General features: G+C 38.4%; 1 protein-coding gene and 1 long non-coding RNA gene across 2 annotated transcripts; both read right to left on the reverse strand.

Annotated features, from left to right (window-relative positions):
- Positions 1–4197: 4197 nt before the first annotated feature.
- On the reverse strand, positions 4198–8678 carry LOC128204919 (repetin-like). Its single transcript, XM_052906320.1, has 2 exons — positions 8180–8678; positions 4198–4328 (listed from the first exon to the last, which is right to left on the reverse strand). Exons 1-2 carry the CDS (start codon positions 8676–8678, stop codon positions 4198–4200), a joined length of 630 nt encoding a protein of 209 aa, XP_052762280.1.
- An 8964-nt stretch (positions 8679–17642) lies between these two features.
- LOC128205424 (uncharacterized) lies at positions 17643–18495 on the reverse strand. Its single transcript, XR_008256246.1, has 3 exons — positions 18442–18495; positions 18152–18191; positions 17643–18022 (listed from the first exon to the last, which is right to left on the reverse strand). It is a non-coding gene; the product is annotated as an uncharacterized LOC128205424 (long non-coding RNA).
- Positions 18496–20715: the final 2220 nt, after the last annotated feature.

Genomic DNA, 20715 nt, shown 5'->3' on the forward strand with positions numbered 1-20715 from the left:
ATCATATAAGTTATGGTAATCATAGAAGTCATGTTGACTGTAATGGTCACGGCGACCATAGAAGTAGTACGTGTGATCATAGTAGTCATGGTGACCATATGAGTCAGGGTGTTCATAGTAGTCAGAGTGACCATAGTAGACAGGTTGGCCGTAGAGTTCAGGGCGACCATAGTAGTACGTGTGATCATAGTAGTCAGGGTGACCATAGTAGTCTGGTTAACCGTAGAGGTCTGGGCGACCATAGTAGTACGTGTGATCATAGTAGTCAGGGTGACCATAGTAGTCAGGTTGGCCGTAGTAGTCTGGGCGACCAAAGTAGTAGGTGTGATCATAGTAGTCAGGGTGACCATAGTAGTCAGGGTGACCATAGTAGTCTGGTTAACCGTAGTAGTCTGGGCGACCATAGTAGTAGGTGTGATCATAGTAGTCAGGGTGATCATAGTAGTCAGGGTCACCATAGTAGTCTGGTTAACCGTAGAGTTCTGGGCGACCATAGTAGTACGAGTGATCATAGTAGTCAGGGTGACCATAGTAGTCAGGTTGGCCGTAGAGTTCTGGGCGACCATAGTAGTACGTGTGATCATAGTAGTCAAGGTGACCATAGTAATCTTGTTAACCGTAGAGGTCTGTGCGACCATTGTAGCAGGTGTTATCATAGGACCCAGTGTGATCATTGTCAGGGTGACTATAGTAGTAGGTTTGAACATAGAAGTCAGGGTGACCACAGTAGACAGACTTACGCTAGGAGTCATGGTTACCATTAGACACAGGGTAACACTTGAGTCCGGGTGATCTTTAAAGTCAGGGTGACCATAGACGTCAGTGTGACCATAGGAGTCTGGATGACCGTAGAAGTCCGGATGATCATTACAGTCAGGGTGACCGTTAAACGTACCGATTAACTTTATATACACAAATAAAGGACACATTAATGTAAGGTTTAATATTAAAATTTAAATTATGAGAAAACAGTTCTGCCCGTCTGAGACTTAAAGGCTGGTAGCACATTTTGTACCTGTTAGCAAAAGGTAGTCTCCTGAATTCCTCGTAAGAGTGACCATTTGGGTCAGTTGACAATGGAAGTCAAAGTGATCAAAGGAGTCAGGGTGACAATTATAGCCAAATGTGACCATTGTAGTTAGAGTGACCATAGTAGTAAGAGTGACCATAGGAGTCAGGGTTTTCATTATAGCCAAATGCGACCGTAGAAGTTAGAGTGACCATAGGTGTCTGAGTGACCATAGTAGTCATGGTGACTAAAGGAGTCAGGGGGACCTAAGGTGTCAGGGTGACCATAGTAGTTAGAGTGACCATAGGAGTCAGAGTGACCATATTAGTAAGAGTGACCATAGGAGTCAGGGTGCCATACGATTCCGGGTGACCATAGGTGTTAGGGTGACCAAATAATCCGAGTGACCATAGGGGTCAGGGTGACCATAGGGGTTAGAGTGACTATTGGAGTCAGAGTGACCATAGTAGTAAGAGTAACCATAGTAGCCCGGGTTACCATAGGAGTCAAGGTGACCATATTAGTTAAGGTGGCCATAGAAGTCAGGGTCACCATTTGAGAGAGTTTGATCATAGAAGTCAGTCTGACCATTAGAATCAGAGTGACCATAGAAGTCAGAATAACTATTGTAGTCACGGTGGCCATAGTGTTAGGTGTGACCAAAGTAGTAGGTGTGACTATTGTGGTATATGTGACCACAGTATTCAGGGTGACCATAAGATTCAATGTGACCAAAGTAGTAGGTATGACCATAGTAGTAGTAGTTGGTTCGACCATAGTAGTAGATGTGACCATAGTAGTCAGGGTGACCATAGTAGTGAGGGTGACCTAAGTAGTCAGGGTGACCATAGTAGTAGGTGTGACAATATTAGTCAGGTTGACCATAGTAGTCAGGGTGACTATACGAGTCAAGGTGAGCATAGTAGTCAGGATGACCAAAGTAGTCAGGGTGACCAAAGTAGTCAGGGTGACCATAGTATAAGGTGTGACCATAGTAGTAGGTGTGACCACTTTAAACAGGGTGCCCATTGGAGTCAAGGTGACAATAGTTGTCAAGGTGACTATAGTAGTCAGGGTGACCATAGTAGTCATGGTTACACTAGTAGTCACGGTGATCATAGAAGCAGGTGGGACCAAAAGAGTAGGTGTGAGCATAGTAGTCAGGGTGCCCATAGGAGTCAATGTGACCATAGAAGTCAGGGTGAGCATAGTAGTCAGGGTGACCATAGGAGTCAAGGTGACCATAGTAGTCAGAGTGAGCATAGTAGTCAGGGTGACTATAGGAGTCAAGGTGACCATAGTAGTCAGGGTGACCATAGTAGTCATGGTTACACTAGTAGTCACGGTGATCATAGAAGCAGGTGTGACCAAAGTAGTAGGTGTGACCATAGTAGTCAGGGTGCCCATAGGAGTCAATGTGACCATAGAAGTCAGGGTGAGCATAGTAGTCAGGGTGACCATAGGAGTCAAGGTGACCATAGTAGTCAGAGTGAGCATAGTAGTCAGGGTGACTATAGGAGTCAAGGTGACCATAGTAGTCAGGGTGAGCATAGTAATCAAGGTGACCAAAGTAGTCAGTATGACCATAGTAATTAGAGTGACCATAGGAGTCATGGTCACCATTAGAGACAGATTTATTATAGTAATCAGTGTGAGCATAGGAGTAAGGAGGACCATTTAAGTCAGGGTAATCACTTGAGCCAGAGTCACGATAGGAGTCCAGGTGACCATTGGAGTCAGGGTAATTGTTTTAGCCAAGGTGACGAACGGAGTCCGGGTGACAATAGGAGTAAGTGTGACCATAAGAATCAGGGTGACCATTAGAGTTCGGGCAACCATAGGAGTCAAGGCGACCGTAGGAGTGAGACAGACCATAGTAGTTAGGGTGACCGTTGAACTCAGGATAACCATATGAGTGATGGTGGATATTAGAGTCCGGGCAACCATAGGAGTACAGGCGACCACAGGAATAAGGCAGACCATAGGAACCAAAGTGATCGTTCGTAGATTGGAGTGCAGATGACAAGAGATGTCCGAATGACCATAGGAGTCAGAGTGACAATAGTAATCAAGCTGACCATAACTGTCAGTGTAACTATTGATCTAGGGAATGATCCGACCATAATCATCCCCACCCTTGTTTTGCCCTGCATACTGCAGGTAGCATGAATCAGGCTATCTATTTAACCTTATGTGTCGTCCACTGCATACTACAGGTAGCAAGAAAGAACACACCATATAAAGACCATTTTGTTTTCCCCTGCGCAATGAGCCAAACATAATTGTTCCTGCTTGTGTCGTCCCCTGCATATTACGGAGAACCGTCCATATTCCCCCTATCACCCCTTTTCATTTTCTGCCTACTTAGGATAGCAAGAATGAAGCCTTAAGTCGTACCCTAAATACTGCATGTAGCAAGTACCGGCCGATCATAATTAAACTTCCTTTGTCGTCCCCTACATGTCAAGGGTGGCAAAAATTAGCCGACATAAATTATCCCCCCTTTTGTCGTTCCCTGCATAGTAGGAGTAGGCGACTTTAATCTATTCCCCCCTTCTGTTTGAAAATATTGTTTTATTTAAAGGGTTTTGAGCATTGTCTGACCGTTGGTTGTGTTCAACATTTATCTATCACGGGAACTCCAATATGTGCTACATCGAATACTGACAATTCTAACGTACCAATGAAATACTTATAACTAAAGGAGGTGAAGTAAAATGGCAAATTATCCATCCATTTAAAGTTTGTATGTGTTAACATAAACTGGCAATTTACTCGAGACTTTTAATAAACCCCTGTGAAGGATAGAAAACCTCACTGAGCGAAATTTCTAGTTTGTTATAAAAATGAGTACCATTTGATTTCAGAGAGGCATTATGATCGTGTTTTTAAGATTTTCTTAAAAAATTGCAAACACATGAAAAATTCTTTTTTACCTGAAATTATTCCATTTCGATCCATATGTTATCTGAAATTATTCCATTTCGATATATAAAAATGATAATATCAAACATAACAAGCTGCTACCTGAAAATAATCCATTTTGATATATAAAAATGAGAATATCAGAAAAACAAGCTGATTTACCAATTTTTAAACACCCACCATCCCATTATTTTACGGTCACTTTTTTAATGGTCAGGGCGAACATAGTAGTACGTGTGATCATAGTAGTCATAGTGACCATATTAGTCAAAGTGTTCATAGTAGTCAGGTTGACCATAGTTGTCAGGTTGGCCGTAGAGTTCTGGGCGACCATAGTAGTACGTGTGATCATAGTAGTCAGGGTGACCATAGTAGTCAGGTTGGCCGTAGAGTTCTGGGCGACCATAGTAGTACGTGTGATCATAGTAGTCAGGGTGACCATAGTAATTTGGTTGGAACCATAGGAGTCAAGGTGACCAAAGTAGTCAGTATGACCATAGTAATCAGAGTGACCATAGGAGTCATGGTCACCATTAGAGACATATTTATTATAGTGGTCAGTGTGAGCATAGGAGTATGGAGGACCATTTAAGTCAGGGTAATCACTTGAGCCAGAGTCACGATAGGAGTCCAGGTGACCATTGGATTCAGGGAAATGTTTTTAGCCAGGGTGACGATAGGATTCCGGGTGACAATAGGAGTAAGTGTGACCATAAGAGTCAGGGTGACCATTGGAGTTCGGGAAACCATAGGAGTCAAGGCGACCGTAGGAGTGAGACAGACCATAGTAGTTAGGGTGACCGTTGAACTCAGGATAACCATACGAGTCATGGTGACCATTAGAGTCCAGGCAACCATAGGAGTACAGGCGACCACAGGAATAAGGCAGACCATAGGAACCAAAGTGACCGTTCGTAGATTGGAGTGCAGATGACAAGAGATGTCCGAATGACCATAGGAGTCAGAGTGACCATAGTAATCAAGCTGACCATAACTGTCAGTGTAATTATTGATCTAGGGAGGCAATACTGAACTTACAAATATTATCCCCCCATCTTTTGTAGTCCCCTGCATACAACGGCTAACAGATATGATCCGACCATAATCATCCCCACCCTTGTTTTGCCCTGCATACTGCAGGTAGCATGAAAGAACATACCATATGAAGCCCATTTTGTTGTTCCCTGCATAATGAGCCAAACATTATTTACCTGATTGTGTCGTCCCCTGCATACTTCGTGGAGCCGTCCATAACTAACCCTATTCCCCTTTTGCCAATCCCTTGAGACTAAGAATAGCCGAACATAACTACCCCTTCCCCCTCTGCTAACCCTTCATGCTACGGAGAGCCGTCCATAACTAACCCTATTCCCACTTTCCCAACCCCTTTATACTACGGAGAGCCGAACATAATCCCCCCTTTTCATTTTCTGCCTACTTAGGATAGCAAGAATGAAGCCTTAAGTCGTCCCCTACATACTACAGGTAGCAAGTACCGGCCGATCATAATTAAACTTCCTTTGTCGTCCCCTACATGTTACGAGTGGCAAGAATTAGCCGACATAAATTATCCCCCCTTTTGTCGTTCCCTGCATACTAGGAGGAGGCGACTTTAAATTATTCCCCCCTTCGTCAATTTCTGTATACTACGGATAGCAAGTATGAGCCCACCATATTCAACTCTTTGTGTCGTCCCTTTGCGGGTAGTAAAACTCAGCCGACCTTAATTAAGCCGCATTTTATCGTCTCTTGCATAGTGCGAGGAGCCGACCATCATAACCCCTTGTCAATCCCTTGTCAACTTAAGGATAGCAAGTATAAACCGGCAATATTGAACCATTATTGTTGTCTCCTTCATACTTCTGACACTGATTAACCCCCTTTTGACGTTACCTGCGTTCTGCGGGTAGCAACGCTAATAATGATGAGCCTACCATATTATCCCCCAACCCCACCACATGTGTCCTCAACTGCATTATATGGGTAGCAAGATTGAGTCGACCATAAATCAAGCCCCTTTTGTTGTCCCGTGCATTTTAGCGTTAGTAAATGTTTTTTGTTTTTTTTTTAATAATTCCAGCTTTGTTCTATTCCTTCTGTTTGAAAATATTGTTATTTAAAGGGTTTTGAGCATTGTCTGACCGTTGGTTGTGTTCAACATTTATCTATCACGGGAACTCCAATATGTGCTACATCGAATACTGACAATTCTGACGTATCAATGAAATACTTACAACTAAGGGAGGTGAAGTAAAATGGCAAATTATCCATCCATTTAAAGTTTGTATGTGTTAACATAAACTGGCAATTTACTCGAGACTTTTAATAAACCCTTGTGAAGGATAGAAAACCTCACTGAGCGAAATTTCTAGTTTGTTATAAAAATGAGTACCATTTGATTTCAAAGAGGCATTATGATCGTGTTTTTAAGATTTTCTTAAAAATTTGCAAACACATGAAAAATTCTGTTTTACCTGAAATTATTCCATTTCGATCCATATGTTGTCTGAAATTATTTCATTTCGATATATAAAAATGATAATATCAAAAATAAAAAGCTGCTACCTGAAATTATTCCATTTTGATATATAAAAATGGGAATATCAGAAAAACAAGCTGATTTACCAATTTTTAAACACCCACCATCCCATTATTTTACGGTCACTTTTTTAATGGTCAGGGCGAACATAGTAGTACGTGTGATCATAGTAGTCATGGTGACCATATTAGTCAGGGTGTTCATAGTAGTCAGGTTGACCATAGTAGTCAGGTTGGCCGTAGAGTTCTGGGCGACCATAGTAGTACGTGTGATCATAGTAGTCAGGGTGACCATAGTAATCTGGTTGACCGTAGACCATTGTAGTTAGAGTGACCATAGTAGTAAAAGTGACCATAGGAATCAGGGTTTCCATTAAAGCCAAATGTGATCTTAGAAGTTAGAGTGACAATAGGTGTCTGAGTGAGCATAAAAGTCGTGGTGACTAAAGGAGTTGGAGTGACCTTAGGGGTCAGGGTGACCATAGTAGTTAGAGTGACCATAGGAGTCAGAGTGACTATAGTAGTAAGAGTGACCATAGGAGTCCGGGTGACCATAGGAGTCAGGGGGACATTACGATTCCGGGTGACCATAGGTGTTAGGGTGACCAAAGGAGTCAGAGTGACAATAGGGGTCAGGGTGACCATAGGGGTTAGAGTGACTATTGGAGTCAGAGTGACCATAGTAGTAAGAGTGACCATAGTTGCTCGGGTTACCATAGGAGTCAGGATGACCATATTAATTAGGGTGGCCATAGAAGTCAGGGTCAACATTTGAGAGAGTTTGATCATAGAAGTCAGTCTGACCATTAGAATCAGGGTGACAATAGTCAGAATAACTATTGTAGTCACGGTGGCCATAGAAGCAGGTGTGACCAAAGTAGTAGGTGTGACCATTGTGGTATGTGTGACCACAGTATTCAGGGTGACCATAAGATTCAATGTGACCAAAGTAGTAGGTATGACCATAGTAGTACTAGTAGGTGTGACCATAGTAGTTGATGTGACCATAGTAGTCAGGATGACCATAGTAGTCAGGGTGACCTAAGTAGTCAGGGTGACCATAGTAGTAGGTGTGATCATATCAGTCAGGTTGACCATAGTAGTCAGGGTGGCTATACGAGTTAAGGTGAGCATAGTAGTCAGGATGACAAAAGTAGTCAGGGTGACCAAAGTAGTCAGGGTGACCATAGTATAAGGTGTGACCATAGTAGTAGGTGTGCCCACATTAGTCAGGGTGCCCATTAGAGTCAAGGTGACCATAGTAATCAGGGTGACTATAGGAGTCAAGGTGAGCATAGGAGTCAAGGTGACCATAGTAGTCAAGGTGACCATAGTAGTCATGGTTACTGTAGCAGTCACGGTGACCATAGAAGCAGGTGTGACCAAAGTAGTAGGTGTGACCATAGTAGTCAGGGTGCCCATAGGAGTCAATGTGACCATATCAGTCAGGGTGAGCATAGTAGTCAGGGTGCCCATAGGAGTCAATGTGACCATAGCAGTCAGTGTGAGCATAGTAGTCAGGGTGACCATAGGAGTCAATGTGACCATAGCAGTCAGGGTGAGCATAGTAGTCAGGGTGCCCATAGGAGTCAATGTGACCATAGCAGTCAGGGTGAGCATAGTAGTCAGGGTGACCATAGGAGTCAAGATGACCATAGTAGTCAGGGTGAGCATAGTAGTCAGGGTGACTATAGGAGTCAATGTTACCATAATAGTCAGGGTGAGCATAGTAGTCAGGGTGACCATACGAGTCAAGGTGACCATAGAAGTCAGTGTGAGCATAGTAGTCAGGGTGACCATGGGAGTCAAGGTGACCAAAGTAGTCAGTATGACCATAGTAATCAGAGTGACCATAGGAGTCATGGTCACCATTAGAGACATATTTATTATAGTGGTCAGTGTGAGCATAGGAGTATGGAGGACCATTTGAGTCAGGGTAATCACTTGAGCCACAGTCACGATAGGAGTCCAGGTGACCATTGGAGTCAGGGAAATGTTTTAAGCCGGGGTGACGATAGGATTCCGGGTGACAATAGGAGTAAGTGTGACCATAAGAATCAGGGTGACCATTGGAGTTCGGGCAACCATAGGAGTAAAGGCGACCGTAGGAGTGAGACAGATTATAGTTGTTAGGGTAACCGTTGAACTCAGGATAACCATACGAGTCATGGTGACCATTATAGTCCAGGCAACCATAGGAGTACATGCGACCACAGGAATAAGGCAGACCATAGGAACCAAAGTGACCGTTCGTAGATTGGAGTGCAGATGACAAGAGATGTCCGAATGACCATAGGAGTCAGAGTGACCATAGTAATCAAGCTGACCATAACTGTCAGTGTAACTATTGATCTAGGGAGGCAATACTGAACTTACCAATATTATCCCCCCATCTTTTGTCGTCCCCTGCATACAACGGCTAACAGATATGATCCGACCATAATCATCCCCACCCTTGTTTTGCCCTGCATACTGCAGGTAGCATGAAAGAACATACCATATGAAGCCCATTTTGTTGTCCCCTGCACAATGAACCAAACATAATTTACCTGATTGTGTCGTCCCCTGCATACTACGTGGAGCCGTCCATAACTAACCCTATTCCCCTTTTGCCAATCCCTTGAGACTAAGGATAGCCGAACATAACTACCCCTTCCCCCTCTGCTAACCCTTCATGCTACGGAGAGCCGTCCATAACTAACCCTATTCCCACTTTCCCAACCCCTTTATACTACGGAGAGCCGAACATAATCCCCCCTTTTCATTTTCTGCCTACTTAGGATAGCAAGAATGAAGCCTTAAGTCGTCCCCTACATACTGCAGGTAGCAAGTACGAGCCGATCATAATTAAACTTCCTTTGTCGTCCCCTACATGTTACGAGTGGCAAGAATTAGCCGACATAAATTATCACACCCCTTTTGTCGTTCCCTGCATACTAGGAGGAGGCGACTTTAATTTATTCCCCCCCCCCCTTCGTCAATTTCTGTATACTACGGATAGCAAGTATGAGCCCACCATATTTAACCCTTTGTGTCGTCCTTTTGCGGGTAGCAAAACTCAGCCGACCTTAATTAAGCCGAATTTTGACGTCTCTTGCATAGTGCGAGGAGCCGACCATCATAACCCCTTGTCAATCCCTTGTCAACTTAAGGATAGGAAGAATAAACCGACGATATTGAACCCTTATTGTTGTCTCCTTCGTAATTCTGACACTGATTAACCCCCTTTTGACGTTACCTGCGTTCTGTGGGTAACAACGTTAATAATGATAAGCCTACCATATTATCCCCCAACCCCACCACATGTGTCCTAAACTGCATTCTATGGGTAGCAAGATTGAGTCGACCATAAATCAACCCCATTTTATTGTCCCCTGCATTTTAGCGGTAGTAAATGTTTTGTGTTTTTTTTAATAATTCCAGCTTTGTTCTATTCCTTCTGTTTGAAAATATTGTTATTTAAAGGGTTTTGAGCATTGTCTTACCGTGGGTTATGTTCAACCTTTATCTATTACGGGAATTCCGAATAAGTGCTACATCGATTACTGACAATTCTAACGTATTAATGAAAAACTTACAACTAAGGGAGGTCAAGTAAAATGGCACATAATCAATCAATTTAAAGTGTGTATGTGTTAACATAAACTGGCAATTTACTCGAGACTTTTAATAAACCCTTGTGAAAGATCGAAAACCTCACTGATCGAAATTTCTAGTTTGTTATAAAATGAGTACCATTTGATTTCAAAGAGGCATTATGATCGTGTTTTTAAGTTTTCTTAAAAATTTGCAAACACATGAAAAAATCACTTTTACCTGAAATTACTCCATTTCGATCCATATGTTACCTGAAATTATTCCATTTCGATATATTTAAAGGATAATATCAGAAATAACAAGCTGCTACTTAAAATTATTCCGTTTTTACATACAAAAATGATAATATCAGAAAAACAAGCTGTTTTTCGAATGTTTAAACACCCACCATCCCATTAGTTTACCGTCACCTTTTTGAATAATACCAATCACGACAGATGATACGTTATTGACCATAATTTGAATATTATTTTCCATTTCTCATTACATTGATACATTTATTATAGCTGAAATATTGTAGCTACTACGTTTTTAAGAAAAACCCATATAGACATAACAATGATTCAAATTAATCTCTTTTCATATCCCAATATAATTTTAATATAGAAAATCACCTCAACTAAAATGACATGCAGTTTATATAGGACCAACTTTTCAAACTTTTCATATGTTTGAAGATGTTCAGCTTTTATTTGTTCCATGCTTTGAAAAGCATTCATTTGCAAATCAATGTTTTATTGTTTGTGTTTTTGTGTGTGTGTTTTTTTTTGCATCGATTCATTTTATTTAGGGGTTTATCATTATAAGGTTGGCCCTCGAGTGATTTACAATATGGTCATGAAACAATACATTGCAAATGTATAATTTTTACATGAGTTAATGATTATTTTGATAGTGGTTATTAGTTTCAAATATATCAATGTGCTAGGTGCCCAATTTTGAAATGTGTTTAGTGAAGATGAGGGTAAGCACTTCTACTTAGTTTGGAACTCGTTTTCAGGGCTTAAAAAGGTTCGATCTGTTACGTTAATCGTAAGGGTAAATGTGTTTTGCCCGTAGTTACTAAAATATATTGTTTGATTTTGAGACCTAGTCCGAACCGATGATTCAAAAACATAATCATTGATCAACTAGGAAGAAAGGGTGAATGTACTATGCTCACATTCCAATAAGCGTTGTTAAACAGTTGAACACATTTTAAAGAATTTCTAAACGAAAACTATGAATTTTCATGTGTATACAAAAAAAACATTAATGGTGATTTGACTAACAAATAAACTACAAATTAGCTGTACAAATGACTGTCATTTATACAATTAATAGTAGCTACATAACCTTCGTGTTTAAATCATACCACATCGAATGAAAGGGACATAACACAATTATGAGCAATATAAAACAAACAGTTTAATCGTTCCTTATAAATGAAAGAATAGGAGCAAAGTGAAATCGTTTAACAAACAAGAGGATGTCAATGGCAAATTCATGTTATTAAACTCAATGAGTACATATACACCACAAATAAGACATAGTTGATGCACTCTTGCTGAACGTTTATTCGCAAACAATCATATCAAGATTGTTTATACTAACAAAATATCTAACAATGGTATACAATAGCCACTTCAGTTATGAAATAAAACTTACGGTACTAACAACGCGATGTATTGACAGTTCACACTGTGCTTTAGCGCGAATGTGTTAAGTAAATTTACCCTTAGCGAATCAGATCTAATAGCGGAGCACTCTCTTGTTAAAGACACGTTTTCAAATTAATAAAATTGTACTTTTTTATGAAAATTGGCAATGATTATTTTATCGAACTTCAATATAATCTGTATCAAATGAACGTTAAAAGCAACTGTTTACCTGCCACAGTTGTGCCAGCCTCGTCAGTAGTGTCATTTTGATGGGGCGGAATACCGAGGGGAAAAACCAATTTGGGGGCGGAATACCGAGGAGAAACGAAGCCGATTTTGGGGGCGCAATACCGAGGAGATAAAAGAAGTTGTATTGAGATGCTCTGCATCCCTCCGTCTGCAGATAGAGTTGGGATCTCTTATCATAGAAGTACTTGGGGTCTACTATACGTTTATTTGTATTTGTTTTATTGATAAGTTTCCTCCAATTAATGCATACTTAATTGATTTACCTTTATCTTTTATCTTTATTAAGGATTGTTGGGATAAGAGTGAAGTTTGTGCACATAAACTGGTTTAAACACCCAGTAAATTTACATTTTACTGACCGTTCCAAGGCGGTACCTAACAATTATTGATAAACATACCTATCTTTTATACAAAGTATATGTATGCACTTTGCTGTTTGTGGAGTTTTGTGCTTTTCCTCTATGTTTCTTGTTTGTGATTTTGTGTTCTATGTCTTTGGCGTTTGTCCACTGCCACTAAACCGGGTATGTGTTTAATTGTTTTGCTACTGAGCTTGTTTCTGTAGCCCTTTGCATAAATATTGAAGCACATTTTCACCATGGTACACGTGAGAGTTAGTCGAGTTAACCCCTACTCGAGTCCTTAACCTCGACCTCAACCCTAGAGGGTGTGTGGATATTGTCATACGTTACGCGCGCTATAACAGGAGAGGCAACTGCATACTTTGATTTCGCTTTACGCGTGATAGAGTCGCTTACCTTAGATGATTTAGCTTAATAACTTGGTTAATGAATGTGCGTTGTATATAATTGTACCGTCAAACATGTATCTCGGTGTAACCCTTACTTACTGACAGACAACTATACTCCGATTTCGTTAAGGTTTATAATCATATTTTGAATTTGAAAACATACATACGATAAATATCAACACATATAGACGCCCATATACAAAAATGTTATAATAATTATCGTTTTAAATGTCCAATTGTTTCAAAGATCAACTCGAAAGTTTTTTTTGTTTTGTTTTTTTGTATTTTTATTTGGAATACTAGTCCGTTTTATAGAAATTGCTGACTTTCCATCATGATGTTTCCGACGTAATCTTAAAAAATGACATCACATAATCGTCCATTCTCCACGAGTCATACTTAAATTTGTTAAGCGCTGAAAAAGGTCTTGCATTCGAATTGATGGCGATGTAATTGATAAACCCCTGGCGTAAGCCTTACACATCTTAAATAGTCAAACGCGAAAAAATGATAAGCTGAATAGCTCAAATCTGTCCGAAATATTAGCACAAGGATCGCTTAACACCTCTAAAAATACTTCAGCTGGAGAGCTTCCAACTTCGCTTTGGAATAGTTCCATACTCGCATCATCCAACATATAACGACCGTCCACAAATACCTACACATACACACATATACATATAGTAGTGTAATACATTATATATCACAAAGTGCAATACATTTTCTAGTGCAATAATAATTCCCATTAAGACAATATAGATCACATTATAAACATGTATGTTGTAAAAAAACAACATCTCTTTGTTGTGTTTGAGTAAGTATCTTTCAAACAGATCATAACGAAATGCATATAAAACAAATAATGTCGTAAAGCAAAATCGAAGTCCTTTAAACTAAGTCTAATGTAATCGTATTTTGGAAAGTTATAAACGAGTATCACAATCCTTTAGTCTAGATATCTTTGACTCATCGTTTAACACTTCTGCGGGAGTCGGCGGTGACCGTTCCGATGCAATGGGCTTTTTCCCTTTGTTTGGTGTGTCTTTATTATCTGCTCCGATAACTACAAAAGCGTCGATCGGCTTTTGACCTTTAATCGCCTTTTTCCGCTTTTTCTTTTTTTGCCCGTGGACTTGACGGTTCACTGTGTTCCGCTTGTTGGCTACTGTCCTGAATCGGAGTGACTTCTATGTCTGATTGAGGGGTGCTCGAAGGGTTACATTCTAATTCGCATTCGCCCTTTTTGTGACCAATTTGATGACAGTCAAGGCATCGCCAGTCATTTTCATAGTCAATCGTTTTATGCCCAGTTTCTAGACATTTTTTACATTTAAGTTCTTTGTTCTCAGAATTTTGCCCGGGGTGAAATACACGACCCGTAAAATGTCCAAAAGCCATAAACTTTGGTAGGGTTGCTGAGAGCGAGCTGGATTTCACAATGTACAGCCTATCACCATTCTCACAATTCGTTAGTTTATCCTTGACACGAAGTTTCTCCCGAATGATAGTGATAACTTATATATTCTCTGCAACTAGAGATCTTAGAATAACGCCATCGTCAACAGAAAGTGATATATCTTTTACTCTTATTCTAACTGTCTGCTCACCATCTAAGCGATTGGAATTGGTATTTAGCAACTTTATCATTTCCCCCTTCATGTTACCCCTTCAGTTAGCAATGAAACTTTATCGTCGATATTTTCGACGTATATTCACCACATACCTCGAACTCTCTGTAGCCCTGTAATGTGGGTGCAGACAATTACATCAGCCAATGCTTCAAATAACTCCTCATGTTTTAGTCATTCTTGTTTTGTAGGCATTCTTTCACCAAACAAACTTGTTTCTCGTATGAAAACAATTGGAGGCCGCCATATTGTTATCTAATGTCATTCACTATAGTATCCATTTTCACTGATATAAAACTTATTTGCAACTATTTCTATCCAGAAAATTATCCACACACTGAGCAAGGAAGACTCTGTTTTAATATCCACTATATTGAATTTAAGAAATATCCGATACGTTTAAATCAGGTATTTATTTATAGACCATACATCCCTACAATAATTACTATGCGATTTGCTAACTAGTGGAAGGGTGCTGTACCGTGTCCTTTTTTGGTAGAACCCTTCTGCCCCTATAGACTCAAGCATGTCCAGTTCAAATCGTTGAGATTTTAGCGATATTTATAATACTGCAATAAATACAGTTTCACACTGTACACGTTCGTCTTGCGTTTCTATAACTTTACATATAAAAAAAACCTTTTTTGTGCGCTCAGTTAATGTTTTAATCCCCAGTTATGATCTTGACTGTAAAACCCCGTTTTTATCGACATAATATGACCACCATATCATACCTTTGCCATTTTATACGCTCAGAAATTGACTGTAATACCATGGGAACATTTGAAGCTTGACAAACACCCCTGCAGTACTCACAGTCATTTTAATATACACCGGAAAACAAATGAAGAAGAATTAGATTGGTACTATTAAGTAGTACAGGTAGTTCAACCCCCAAACCTATTTCCCCTATCCGCCAGCGGGAATGTACATTTGTAAGTATTCGTATAAAGCACACGCTATTTTACAGTGTTTTGAGCCGTTTGTTGTGTTCCATGTAAGACCAGAATTTATCAAGTGTCTGGTCCGCTCTCTGATGTGATGTCTTTCAAGATGTGTGTCCCAGTTAAAAGAAAATTTCCCATTTCCATTTCATATCATCAATTTAGTCCCTCTTGTCTTTATCAATAATTCAGCCTGAGATGGTTATCACAGATTTTTTTCAAGGCCGTTCGTTAATAGGTAAAATGTTGCAGTGTACATTAAGTTCTTTTTACGTTTTTAAATAAAGACTTTAAAACATTAATATTTTCATTGAACATCTTGCAAATTTCTGTAATGACACATCGTTTGCGACATCTAGCACTTCTAATAAGACCTTTTCAAAGAAGAATGTACGTTTTTTTTTCAATAAGTCCCAAAATCAGCATGTCTGACTTGTTGACTCTGAGGTTTTGGCATGTTTTCTACATTTGTGCACGCGTAACACAAATAAATTACTGTGTAGTAGTGTTCGTCATTCGTTTCAGAGTTGACATCAAATCAAATTTTGGATTAATTTTATCAAAGTTCATTACTAAAGTATGCTGTTGTTATCACTTCAATCGCCATTGTTTCTACTTTTGTAGCTGGCGAATACAATCCTTTCAGTGTTGTGACCCGTCCAATCGCCGTTGTTAACGACATTCTGTTATTATTTTGGAATCAGAAAGTGCTGTGTAACATGACATCGGTCCTTTTGAAAAGGATATTGAACGGAAACATTTGACACTCTTGATCTGACCAATTCGAGTTTCCATTGATCCTAGTCAATTCCATTTTTCATTTTGTATCATATTTTTTATTCATCGCTTAACCTGGCTAACACCAATATGGTAGAAAAAAGAAATAAGTCTCGGAAGAAAAGAATTCCGTTTAGTTACTTTCCATCTTTCTTTACAAAGAATTGGGCCATTTGTATACTACTAGCCAGGAGCAATGTATGCTGGAACAATGTTGGTATTATCGTCCAGAGTAATTATAAAGGAATGTACAAATAATTACTATGCCAATAAATTGCATGGTTAGGCTCGTATCTCTCGTAATCTGGTTTAGGGACAAACTAATGTTTAGTTTCGTACATCATTGCTCCATCCAAATTTCTGATTTCTTGATGAAACTTCATCGTCGTTCAACCTCTTCGGCGTTTTTGTGACTTACGAACATTTTCGACTAATTGCTTATACATATATGTATGCGTTGAAGTGTTAAACCATGCGTTTAATGCACGAATTGCGAACGCCCTCCACATCATAAGTTCAAGTTTCAGTAAACGAGTTTGGAAAACATAATTGTGCAGGTAAATGCAAGTCAGTTTAACTAGCAAAACAACGTTTATGTAGTTATTTATAAATAAAAAAGGTACCGAACATCCTGGACCTTGAAACAGGATGCAGAGCGTAAGTGAAGGCTTAGTGTGTATTAGTTTAATAAACGAAACTGGCCATTAATTGTAAACATAAACATTTCCGGGAGATATTCTGTACCGCGTGAATCTATAACAATGATTTGCACTCGAAACGATCGAAAATTCAAACAGATAATTTTCTAGCCAGAACATAAAAACCTTTTCACCCAGAAGTTTACATGACAATTACTTTTTCTAATGTGAAATTTGGAACGTGACGAATTGTGTTCATGTATGGAACATTAATGTCAAGAAATATCATATTTAAGTGTCAAGTTATATTGACCTTGGCCTCAGTCACAGGGCGAAAATAATTAGTGGTAAATATCACTGTAGGAAACTATAATTTTGTTTGTGACCATGACATACAGGCCTTGATGTTAAACGTGATATATAGGTTTTTGCGTGAGACGTTTCCATAAGTGGGTTTAAGAGGTGTAGTATCGTCTTCTTTAGGGTGGCATGTCAACATGCTTGGATCCCTTCAGTTTACTTTTTTGTTTACACAAGAATAATGAATGCATTGATGTAATTACAAAAAACTACTTACCTTAGAAACAAGTATTGCTATATGGAACATAACAACCAAATTGAAGAACAAGAAGAATCTACCGCTTTATGCATATTATTTGTGTCGGTAATAATACACGTATATTGATACATGATTAAATACGTGAATAGAATTAATGTCAACAACATTCAAAACCACGTATCTGAAGTTCAATGTGTTGATTGAAACAAATACATTTCCCATTTACTCTTTCGTATGTATGCTGTTAATTCTTATAAATGATGTTAAACATGTTTTCTAGATCTTTATTTAAAATTGTCTATTTTGTTGGAAAAAGGTGTGCAATGCGTAAATTATTCCCATTTTTTTATATTTAAAAGAAGATTTTTGCAATGAGGTTTATATCAATGTGTGTACATTTTAATGATTTAAGTTGATGCAGATCTGGTTCCATCTATCAGTTTTCAAAGCATATTCAATTGGTTTTACTCATGATTCTGTTTGTTTAAGCCTCTTTGAACATTGTTATTACAACTGATACTCATATGGGCATAGTTTTGTCTAAAAAAAACAACAACAACTGAAACTGAGCAAAATTCAGAGTTTGGTAAATCATAGTAAAGCTGAACAATCATATGGTTGCAACACAATTAAACAATTAAAAAAATACATACATATTATGACATGCTTAAGAATCTCCCGCCATCTGCATAGGCTCGTATGGCTCTCTGAACGTTGTGTTCTCATACATTTGTAACGTGGTGTAGCTGATGTTTCCTGCGCTGGCCCTAAAATCAACAACTTTGATCTTATCGGTATATTCTTTTGTCATGTAAGAAATCTTGTTATATATCATCAAATATACCGTTAAAAACATCATAAAACATTTCATCTATCTAAAAATGATAAAAACTTACTTCAGATTAATTCTGCTACTGGTATTGTCTTTTCCTTGATCTGAACAACAACGAAAAAACAGAAATAGACAAAAAATAACAACATCAAGAATTTAGTTTATCAATTCCAATACAGTATTTAACACCCTACAAAAATCCTTAAAAAACGCCATTAGCATGTAAATTACTGCACATGCCTATCAGTACCTATATTTTCGGAAATCACAAGCTAACATGTAAATAGAAAAAAGAAAATTTTAAATCGTTGATTTAAACACTTCAAGGCTGCTTTATTCGAACAAAATATTTACCGTTTGCTTGATTCACGTGTCCTGAATCATGTGTATGTTCTCGTTGAACGGCTAAAATTTTACATTTATGTATTATCAAACATTTATAAGTATATCCGTTATAAACACTTAAACGACAAATGCACAATATTAGCATTCACAAAAGTTTACATTCATATCGAAGATATCAATTATATCTTAAATGAAGATTGTTCAAGCAGTCAATATTGAACACTTCAAAGTGTTTGCTACTGATCATTATGCAATGCAAATACATTTTAAATATTGTCAAACAAACGTACACTTAGGCAAATGACTGAAACGGCGAGACGAAATACTCGAAATATAGAAATAATATACAATCACAATGCAATAATGACAAATACAAAGTAAACAGTTCAAACAAACCAAGTTAAGCAAAACGGATATCAGTTTTAGACTAACATCAGTTATCCTATGACATCGATAAAAGTATAGCATTATTTCTTACCTTTAGATGAACGTAGTTTCATGAATATTAAACATCCGACAATAAAAAAGACTAATGATGTTCCAGTTATAGATGACAGCCCAATTGCAGTCTTTGCTAATGTAGAATCGTAATGACTGTTGTCCGTTTTAAAGTTCTCTGAAACAGAAAAGCTAAATATTCAAATGTTATTATATTAACATCCATAGCAACTACTCATTATTATATTGTTTTGCATAACGCATAAAAAAGGAGAACATTGGATACATTTTAAGGTTTATATATGATTTACGCTAACCTGTTATTTTGTGAACATGAACAGCAGCTCGATTTATTGAAGTCAAAGTTCCAGCAGAGTTACTGGCTGTGCAGTACACGAATGTCCAATCGTCTGAAATACTGAAGGTCAGTGATACCCAACTTCTTGTTACAATTGTCCTGTCCTCCATTTCTGTAGTTGAAGAACTGTCTGCGCTTGTAATGACCTCACTTCCATTGGTCACTTTATACCATGTGATGGATAACGCAGGGCATCCAGGTGACGTAACGCATTCAAAGCACACGCTTTTGTCTTCGTAAGCAGTTACAAACTGTGTACGTGGGTGCGTTACTTTAACAGAAGATGGTAATACTGAAAATTGAAAACAAAACGAGACCAATTTCGATAGCAATTCTGAAGGTACATACATATTCAATGTCTGGTTTCTGATTTAGTTGCATCAGCAGCATAACAAGTATCTTTAACGTATTAATTAGCGTCAGAATGCATTTAGTACAGTTACATCTTCTTAGTTACTTACTATTTTAAGTGCAGGATTTTATAATTAAGTCAATGCAAAAAAATACTTTAAAGTCGTACATAAGACAGCAATGTTTGTGCCATTACTGAAAAGCCAGTTGACATTATCATTGCTGGCCTTGCAGTATAATGAAGTTCCAATAAGCGCAGTGGCTGCTTTGATGGCCACGTAACTCTGTGTTGTTACTGTGTTATCCAATTGTGTGATTGTTTCATTGTTTATCTCAGTAAGAATGGCATCATCACTGACGTCAGCCGGTGTTCCGTTGTCATAAAACCACGTGATATGTCCAGCCGGTATCCCTCCGTGACACACACATTGAACTAACACACTTTCTTTTTCAGATACAGTAACGAATTCTTTTTCGGTAATTAGACTGATGTTAGAAATAGGAACTGAAATGATAAAAGTTAATTTTAATGATTGTTGTTCGGATTTTATAACTCTGTGTTCATTCATAATAATTTAAAAACAAAAGCACATAGAGGAAAATGTTCATTCAACATATATTCACGGGGTACCAACTCGATAACACGAGAGCAAGTCTAATGACGAGTTTGTGTCACGGCTGTCTGTAGATCAGAAATATACTGAACATTGTCTATGTAACGTGCGAATAATTGAGATGAAGAAGTTTCAAGTTATGTTGATTATTAGAGGTGTATAAATAACTTATAAGTTTGTTACATCATTCTAGACAAATCATTAAAAATGTAAACAATTGGAACAGTGTCCTTAAAGACCCAACTGAGGTATAAAAGGGAGGTAATGTCGGGTGTTTTACTCTGTATTTTTGAAAGAATTTCAACGCAGGGAAGCATTTTTCAAAATTTAAACCTTAAATCAAATTATTATATCACATACAAATTTAGGCATGTGGTTTGAAAGTGTGCCCATCAATATGTATACACATATCATAGTTTTATGTTAAAAATGGTCTTGATAATAAGAAACGCATATCTTCAATTTTAAAATGTGAATATTTTAGGAGGGGCTAACAAATTGGCTTGATCATGTGATCTTCAG

This window comes from Mya arenaria, chromosome 10 (assembly GCF_026914265.1).
Source record: "Mya arenaria isolate MELC-2E11 chromosome 10, ASM2691426v1".
Taxonomy (NCBI): Eukaryota; Metazoa; Mollusca; class Bivalvia; order Myida; family Myidae; genus Mya; species Mya arenaria.